General features: G+C 35.4%; 1 protein-coding gene across 1 annotated transcript in view; it reads right to left on the bottom strand.

The window, feature by feature from the left end:
• Window positions 1–9302, bottom strand: part of LOC104909284 (protein fantom-like) — a 28932-nt gene extending 19630 nt beyond the window's left edge. Inside the window, exon 1 of the mRNA XM_010717997.3 lies at window positions 9299–9302. Within this exon, the coding sequence (XP_010716299.1) occupies window positions 9299–9302 (4 nt within the window). The remainder of the gene's footprint in view (window positions 1–9298) is intronic.
• Between the last annotated feature and the right edge of the window lie 985 nt (window positions 9303–10287).

Here is a 10287-nt window from a genome sequence, read left to right as displayed (position 1 = left end):
TTTTCCATTTTTTTTGTTAATGCTGGCCAAAGCTCTGCAAACAGCCAGTCTCAAGTGCTGTATCATGCTGAGCTGATACAAGCCTTGATGTGGATTTGAACATCCTCATGCAGGCCTTGCATCTGCCACACACATATATGTATTAACTCCAAGATGCCTCTATTGTACTAGACAATAGATATTTAGAACATTAAGGAATTTACTTACTCAGAGTGCTCTTTAAATACATGATTTGTAGCCATTCAGGAGCATTCAAATTCTGCAAGGCCAAATTTAAATCAATTCAATTTAATAACAGAACAGGATGCAATCTGTGAACAGAATGTTCTCTAGTATAAATCAAGGAAATGCAAATGAAAGTTTGCACAAGCAACTGATGGGTGTCAACATCTCTTTTGAAAACCGCAATCTGAATATTCCTTCTTATTGTATCTCTCTCAGATACTAGGGTATGACACTAAATGATCATTTTATCTCAATGCAACAGTAACCCTTTTGGAAAAGCCAGCTTCTGGAAACATTATGCTATAAAATATGCACTGTAGCATGTGACTGCAGCTCGGAGCTAAAGATCTTTCCCCCACCAACATTTTGTTTTGCAGTTTTATTTTACTCTCCATTTTTTTTCATTGAGGCCTTATTTCTCAGCCTTCAGGAGGCCAACAAAGCCCCTTTTTTGAAGAGCCTGCCTCTGTATCTTTTCTTAATCTCCCTAAGTTAATAACCAAGCTAAATGAAGACAAAGCCTGCTCTGAAACAAGCTTTGTTCCAATACATGAAGGCTTGGCAAGAAAAGGAAGCCTTCTTATGGAAGCTGCTTAGCTGACAAGTCACAGCCAAACATTCCAAGAGGTTTCAGAAGCAGCTGAGGCTTTTGTGCTGAGTCAGTATTTGCTGTCTATAGGAGCAGCTAAAAGCAAAGAAAACTTTCCCACTATCTTGCTTTGGCTCTCTCTATTGGGTCATGAACCATCTAAAGAGTCCTGATTTGATCTGCAGGCACGTGGGACAGCTGGTCTCTATAGGCAATGCCACATAAGCAACTGAACACAGTTCAGAATATGAATGTTGCATATTTACATTCTAAGGATGCCCAGCTGCTATTTAAATATAGCCAACAACCACCTGTGATTAGACAAATCTGTACGAGTCAGCAAATTTCACTCAGAAAACCCACCACCAAACCAGCAACAAAGAATACATACACAAAACTCTACGTACAACAATTAAGGAACTGAATTCACTCAGAAGTGAGCAAGTGTCAGACCTCAGACCAAAGACAGAAGACGGAACAAATGACTGCACGCAGCTTTTTTCTTTCAAAACAAGTTTGAGACGATTTACTAATTCAAGTCAGAAAAAAAAAAAACCTAAAATTAATTGCAAAATATTTGAGGGAGAGAGCAATTTGCTGAACACAATTGTTTGAAAGCAGTAACTAATTTTGTTCTTCAAACCAAGTAAGCAACATGAACCCAACATGTAATATACTTTGCCCAAACAATGCAACTTCTGGTTTCACAAGAGTGTGCATAAACCAACGGTCTCCTTAATGTCCTTAAAAACAGTACAGGAAGAAGCAAGGACAATCCCAATTAAGTATTATTCTAATCATCCACATCCAGTACACTGCAATAAGAAAAAGGTGGAGTAACTGCCAGAAGCTGTGTACCTACAATCTCGCTCATGATAGATTATCCAACATATTCAGCCAGCTAATACAGCTGTCCCACCTATTTCTTTTTCTTCTCTTCTCCTATTCCCTGAACATCCAATAGTCAATAAATTCAGGAGGAGTGAGAGAAGCAGCAAAGAGGGACACAGTTTATGACTGAAGCCCTCCTGAACTCACCGGGAAACCAAAACCATTGTAAGTCCCTGTTCAGGCCGTTACTCAGTATCACCTAGTAACTTCAGACATTCAACTTACTGGTAGCTCCTCCATCAAACATTTATCTCCACGGAGAAAATATAATTACTAAATATTTTTATTATTTTTAACTGAATGATTGACGTAATTATCCTAGTAAAGAAAGATGTTTCATATTGATAAATGATGGTAATTCCCATCCCTTTATTTTATCTTAAATGAATCAGTGTAGGGGTTAGAAATCATCTAGTTTAGTATTGATGGCAATGAAGCAGTAGAGCCAAAAGTGAACACTGAAAACAGGTTTTATATGTGTTTGATGCAAGGGGTATTTTTTCCTCTGCTAGAAACATTGTTTGACTTGTTTCCTCTTATTTCATTCTATATTTCAAAACAGCATACTTTTCTTAGTAGACAACGGGAATGAAAGCAAGAAACTGCATTAAATAAATCTCCAAAGTCTCTCTAACAGGCTTCAGGCAATGCTGTACTTTTTCTTTCAAATATTTCCATGTAAAATCAGATGTTAACTCTCTGAGTGAACCCATGTGCAAACTCTTTATTCATCAGATTAATGGCTGTGGAGCAACAGGCAACTGAACACATTCCCACTCACATAAGGTATTCATGGCTTTCCAGAAAACTTCACATTACTGCAACTACTTTTCATTCAACTATGTTGCATTTAGTGAAGAAAAAAAGAAATTATTAAAATGTTTAATGGGAAACTGCAGTAGATGTATTGACAGGGGAAGGAATTTGTTTCTTTTTAACCAGCACATACCTATTAATTTGACAGATGGATTTCTTCCTTGCCATACATTTAGGGGGGTGTAAAATACTTTATTTTATTCTCTACTCATTTTTTCTCTTTCTTTCCTCAGAAATACTGTCAGATACCTGCTTTTGAGATTGATCATCCAACGTCTTTTCAGATATACTCAATCAGATCCGTTGCTTGGTCTGTCTCTATGAATGCTTACAAATATATTTGTCATGTTTTTTAATTTAATACAGATAAATTTACAGTGTATGTTCTGTTTAAAGTGAAATCTTGTTAAACCGAACATTTTGGAGCCACACCACAGTTCAGATGAGAGGAAGTTCATACTTGTGCAACACAGCAGTTGCTTGTTCAAGTATGTATTTTCATATCTACTAATGACTTCAAAGCATATGTGCTAAGCCATACATTCTTGAAATGATGATAGTGGCTGGAACAACAGAAATAGGGGCAAATCAGCAAACCACAGAGTGATAATGTCATGACTACATTACAGAATAGTTAAATACCACTGTTACCCCAAACTTAAAATTATGTACAGTTCATGGTGTCTGGCATTCAAGGAAGTCAAGAAAAACAAACCTCAGTAATTAGAACTCATGACCTGTACTGTGCTTCAGCTTTCATAATGTCATTTCATTTTCCAGTTTAAAAGCATCTGCTATACTGCTGAACGTGGTATACTACTGCAGAGTTCCTCTGGGCAACAAAGTAGAAAGCCTGATGATGCAGGGGCTTACAGGAAAAGCTCCATGTCCATCTCTCTGATTATCCTGAACTCTGCAGTGTCTAAGTACACCTAAAAAATCACAACAGAGCAAGAATATATGGCACATCCCCTCAACATTTTTGCACCTTCTACCTATTTTCACATTTCTGAGCCAGAAGTGGCTTTGAAGTGTTTAGTAAATACTTTAGGATTTGTCTTCCTTGTTCAGTTGTCCCACATAGGCATGCAAAACGTTTAGCCTTGACAGCAACACTGAAGAAGAAGCTGCCATCTCCTCAACAGTATCAATGAACATTCAGAATTAGAAACGGGTCTTACACTGCAATTAAGAAGCACAGAGCAGAGCAGCAAGGGGTACGAGGGCTTGGAGAAAGACAATACGTTACTTTCACTAATACACCTCTGACCCTGCAATTTCTGTCCTTGCACAGTCACGTTGCACTATGCTATTAATATGTCCTCAGCTCTCACCAACTGCAGCTATGCATTTTCTCCTACTTTTTTTCCTTTCAAAATAATGTTCTGTGCTACCATTTCTAAAATGTGATAAAGATTCCTTACAGAAGGTGTAAATCAAAGACTAGATTTGAGAATACTATATTCAACAAAAATGGTATTTAAATCTTAATACTAAGAATGTGGCATCAGTTGTCATGTGCTAGAGTGTTTGGCATTTATTACTGAATAATTTAAGATCCTAACATGCAAATTATTCTAACAGACATAATTTGAAAACAAACATTGGCATTTGTTTTGTTACCACTGCTGTTGTTTTCAAGTACAATTCCTGCAGTATAAATAAAAGCATATATTGTGACTAGGACAATGCTCTCAACAAAATTCCCAGTGGTTTGGCATTTGTGATTCATTTCTCTTCTTTCTTTAAAGCATTTATGCGTGTAATGGTTTTGAACTGTTAGCTCACTTGTAATGCTGACAAATTCTTAGTAAGCACCCACAGATTATTAAGATGAACTTTCTACTGCTATTTAAAGAATAAACAAAATGTCGTTTAGAGTTTTCTGAAAAGGCATGTTTTAAAAACAAATAAATAAATATAAAAGCTTTTATGTCCACAAGGATTTGAACATACAAAAATTATGGGAAGTCAGAAAATCATAGAACACACTGTGGTTATTATGTAAAAAAATCAGAGGTCAGAAAGGAGAAGTCTAAAAGAACTAACTAGAAACTAAAACCCTTTAAAAGGTTTGTAACACCCAAAATCGATATAGATTCCTTCAAAATTATATATAAACTCCTACTGCGTGAAATCTCACAAAATTTGTATTGCAGTAAACAAGTAGGAAAAAAGAATAAGATAATTTCAATTCTAATGCCTCCAATTTTTTATGCAATCACATGAACATCAGAACTGCTTCACACTCAGGTATGTCCCTAAAGAGAACTGAACTGCTCCCTTAGTACTAATCAGCTTTGTGCTGCCTGCTGGTTTTCACTGGTCTTCGAACGGAGAAAGGACCGCAGTGCATTTCAGAATTTACTCTAGTCCAGATGCTGCAAGGACATGCACACTGCTATATAGAAGATCTAAGTTACTCAAAAATCTTTGAATTCATGTTCTCCCCTTAATATCATCTCCTCTTGTATGCACCATAACTCCATAAGAAACTGTAAAATTTAGAATTAAGGTATGTTCTTTAAAGAAGCAGCAGGAAAAATATTCTCAAATTTAATTGGGAAATTCCTATTCAGTATGCAAATATCATATCAGACAGTAGGGGGCAACTTTAACCCACAAGTCATACTTCATGCGTTCTGCTATATAAGGACATGAAGTGGGTGCTTTCAGTATTTACCTAAGTTTGTTGTGTGGTCTCTATCAATTTTGTAAAGCATAAGGTTTTGTTTTTTAAACCCTGCTCTGTTCTCTAGGCAGTATGCTGAGGAAATAACTAGCAGAAAAAATAGTGCAAGATAAAATAAGAAACTACACACTCAAAGCTGTTGAGAAATTGAAGGACAACTATATTCATCTGGCTTACTGTCACAGGGATCGTGAGAAACCAATCGCAGAATATTTTTCCACACTTGCAATGTGATAAGCAATGCTTTCTTAGTGAAGCAGTTTATAAAAGAAGTAATTTAACAAAAAAATAGAGCAGATAGTAACATAAAAGCCATTAAAACCAGCAAAATATTAATTAATGCTGTTAACATGAAAAATTAACTGAGTTTAAAAATAAATCTTTAAGGATAAACTGAAGTTTCTTATTACGTGTCATGTTTTGTATCACCTGAAAAATAAGTTTTGTTCTTAATTTTCCTGGACAGCAAATGCTAACTACATAGGCATGACATCAGAGGGTATAAGCAGTCAACACAGTATTTTTTCATTGCATAACTATGACTTGTGATTTAGAAGAGTAAAACAGTTAGGGAATTTAATATGCAATTAATTGATTTTCTTTTAACATTAACTGTTAAAATTATCAGATTGGTGAAAGTTAAGAAGTAGGGAGTAGAGTGAAAGTATTTTCACATCAAATCCAGCCAACTGGAACATCTAAAAACCCTACAACCCAGAGCTAGTCTTGATAGAAGGCTCACAAAACAAAGTGGTTAGGCCTAGAGTGAGATTTAGCAAATTTGGGGCAAAATCATGATTTCAAGTAAAGGATGTCAAACACTGGAAAGCAACTCATACAGAACTTCATGCTCCATTTAAGCTTCAAACATGAGGGTAAAGTACACTGGATGACAAGCTACAATAACAAAGTAAGAAACTGATTGCAGACCTTTCTTTTGAAGCGCCCTGAGACCCTTCAATAACACACTACAGATCTGCTTTTTTCAGCAATGCAGCTAGCAATTACTTCTCTGAACACAACCCCACCTTAAAACATAAAACTTCTGTTTCGGTTAGTGCGCCTTAGCTGTATTTTTCCTAATAGACAGAGCATAGCACAAACAAGGATTACAAGATGTGAAAAACATCCACCCTCCAGCATTTCCTGACATGAACTTACATTTCATGTTAATACTCAAAAAGCACACGTGTAACTGGTACCCACCATACTACTTTAGAAAGAAAACTAATCATTAAAAACACAGAAACAACAACAACAAAAGAAAACAACCACCAAGCAGACATTTTACCACCAGACATTACTACTTCATGATCCTATAATTTGTGCCTTTTTACAACTTACTGTTCGGGGCTTTTTTTTTTTTTTTTAAACCCATGGCTGAGAAACAAACATCTTGCTATTTTACTGTCTGACGAGACTGAATGCCAGGTGAAACCAAACCACTGATTTCCATTCCTTTTTCATTAGGAAATGAGGAGGTACAATTCCTCTGGCTGAGAACATGTCATCCAGATTGTGCTAGGTTATTCTGAAATGAGGGAAGAGAAAGTACACATCCATGACACACTTGCTTCTGCTATAACCCTGGTTAAATATGGCCCTTAAGTAAGGCGACAGCAGAGGTTTTTGAAAACATTTTCCTAATGTAAACACTTCAAACAGATGAATGGAGAAACAAAAATGGACTCACATACAGAGCTCAGAATTAAAGCTCACTTCATCAAGAAAACTGTTTTCTTTACGATGTTTGCTTTTCAATTTGCCTTTTCATTTATGTTATTTTTTATATTTCATTACCCAGCATGATTGCAGTGATTTTCTCTGCCGCATGCTCATCCCCCAGTTTCCTTGCACGCACAATGATCCATTTTCCTCAGGCACTGAACACTGTGGCACCAGCCACTTCACTTACTCTAGGCATACTCAGCTCCAAGATCTTTGAGGTCCTCTTTTCACTTCCCTCCTCTCCATTTGCCCCAGCAGCAGCCAGGCCACTTACTGGTGTGTTCTGACCTCAACTTGTGAGAGAAGGCAGCAGCCTTGCTGGCAATGCTCAAGATACCTCTGCTCAGCAATGGCCACTCCTCAGTGGGGGAAAGCCCCAGTTTGAGCTGAATCAAGGGAAGTTATGAAAGCTTGCCAGTCCTTTCTGTTTTCTTCCAGATGATGGGCACTGATGTGAATTAGCTTAAACGATCATTGCTTTCCACAACATGTGGGATCCATCAATAGCTATACAGAGGTTATGTTACAGGATTCTGTCCTATTTGTCAGATCCTGTGAATGCAAATGTAATCTCTCATTACTTTTATATGAAAAGCATGGTCACTAAAAACTTGACACAGATAACTGCAAATTGCTTTCTGAAATAAACCACTACCTTAACTTTTTTAGCTTAACTATGAGTTGGCTACAGAAAAAAAACCAACCATATGTTCTTGCTCAGATTATAATAATATAAGCTAATATATACCTGACAGATAGTGCTTTATAAATATTTCTAATATTGTACATTTCATCAATAAATTATACGAGTTATACCACTGACGTTATCAATTCACTGGAAAGTTTCCAAACGGGTCTAGGTTTGGTATTCTATGGTAACTGCTGATAACAGATCCTGAGGAAGAAACTACAAAACTACTGCAATCACTATTCATTTTTGAAGCAGGATAATAAGTGGTGTATCCTTTCATCTCTCTGGGAAAATTACCCTATACATAGTAATGCATTCTCAGTTATTCGTTATCATTAAAGTCAAAGGCCATTCATTACTGCAGCAATATAAGCTTACATGTAAGTAGCCAGAATACTCACTGCATGTGAGTTGCATGATAGTTCTTCAGAACTAGACAAACTTCACATCTGCAGTATTTTGGGTGTTGTTTTTGTTTGTTAATGCTTGTTCATTTGTTGCTGTTGTTTTTTCCCGTTTTTCCTTTTTTTTCTCTTTCTCTTTTGTAATAGAAGCACAGTAAACAGTTTTCCAATTGTTTTTCAAGGAAAGCACAGTTCTTGCAGCTTTAGTGCAGAAATCATTTGGCATTGAACAAGAATGCTGGTTTGTCTAAACAGAAAAGATATTATTTTCCAAATCCAAAAAAAACCATTAAATAACTCATAGTTAGATTGCATGCAAGACCTGTCTTGCACTGTTGCGGTTATTGATGTTGGATTACTGGAGCAATACATATTTTGATAAAGGCATGGGTATGGGCAGAGTTTCCGGGCTTAGATCCTTGTTTCTTACAGCTGGTGGAAGAAAGTTTCTCTGTAAATCTAAATTCCATTTGTTAAGCATTAATGAAAGATTGGCGAGAAGAGTATAATTTCAATGCAAGTATGGTCTTGTTCATTTTATCTCATTTATCTTACTCTTCAAATAATCTAACACAACAAAACCAGGAATAAACCACAGTAAAACCGGAAAATATGTTACAACTACAAATCTAAAGAAAAATATCCAAGCGAACCAAAATGTCTGCAAAACCAGCTAGTTCCGGTCAGTTGCTGAGTAACTGAGCAACATCTTTAGAAATAAGGAAGTTTTAATATCCCTAAAGCCTACGGATTTAAGATTTACAATGAGTTTGGTGCTCAAAAATTAAGACCCAGGTCTTTACTTTATATGCGACTTTCACAATTTTGTCCTGTGAGTGTCAAGATTATATTGCAATACAAAAAAAACAACCCTAAAAATAAAAAAATCAAATTATTCACTTGTATAATTACTTTAAATCACATTCTGCAAAGTTACCCCAACCCAAATGAAAAGATGCAAAGAGAATTTAAAAATTTGCCAAAAATAGTGGAAAAAAACAAACACAGCATAATATGTTGAAAGCAATTTTTGTCACAAGCAGAAACATCAATGTGGATTTATATTCTCAGTTAATTTCATACTTGCATATATATACATCCAATTTAATATTAGCTAAAGGACCTGTACTCAGTCCAACTAACAAAAACTGCATCACACACAGTAGTATTAAGAAACTCTTATTAAAAAATGGATCATGTTGTAAAATACGTTGGGAAAAACTGATGGATGATTCATTACCATCACCTACATTAAATCTTACCCATATGCAATATATTTCTCCGGCTTCAAAAGATGCAACACGAAGCTTATTGCATTATTGTTAAGTCTTAATTTAAATTATTTCTCAGTTCTGATAGAAAACAAGAAAATGAAATTCAATAGCTCATACTTAGTCTTGATATTTTTTGTGACCTCCTGGATTACAATACTGTATTATAATGCCTTGAAACAATAAAGAACATTTTAAAACAATATTATTAACATAAATACTGATCTTCAGTTGTAGAGGTTCTATCATAAGCAAGTTATTATTGTCATTTTGTTGTCGTTAGGTTATATCTACTCTTATAAGCATATAATTTGATAAACTGAGACTTACTGTACAGCAAAATTGATGCACAGATGTTACCTTTTTTCGTGATGTACTTGCTTTTATAACGTTTACCCCTAGGTTATAGGTTGTAACAGGTTAAAAGCAACATTAAAAAGAGAAACTTTGAGCTAAATTTAAGTTTACATCCCACATACCTTGGACATCATGAGAATAGAGGAATGGGAAGATGCTAGCAAAGCTAAAAGATGTAACAAGTAAAGGCAAATGATACAAAACAGAGACTATCTAACCCTGCCCATATCAGTTTATAAAGGAACACTGTTGGCATCTTTACTCCAACTTACGCTTCAAAATCAATAACTAAATAAACATATGGTACAAAACTATTTTAATTAAATAGCATTTTAAAATATAGCAGTACCCAGCATCAATCAGGTTTCTTAAAATACAAAAAGGAATGTGTTCATTAAAATACTGCACACTTTAAAAAAAAAGATTTTTTTTTTAGCTATTAGACATATATTTGATATATTTTTTCTGTCAAGCCATTTATAGCTAAATCTGAGCAGTACTTGATTATATCATCTTTCCCTGTACAGCACATAATTTGGTCTTAGGTGACAGAGCATGTTGGAAATACGAGTACTACTAACACAAAAACAAACTTTCTTAGTAAGCTACATGTGTTATGTCAC

Source organism: Meleagris gallopavo, chromosome 13, assembly GCF_000146605.3.
Source record: "Meleagris gallopavo isolate NT-WF06-2002-E0010 breed Aviagen turkey brand Nicholas breeding stock chromosome 13, Turkey_5.1, whole genome shotgun sequence".
NCBI classification, from domain to species: domain Eukaryota; kingdom Metazoa; phylum Chordata; class Aves; order Galliformes; family Phasianidae; genus Meleagris; species Meleagris gallopavo.
Note: the sequence above shows the minus strand (reverse complement) of the source record. Positions and strands in the feature narration are given on the sequence as shown.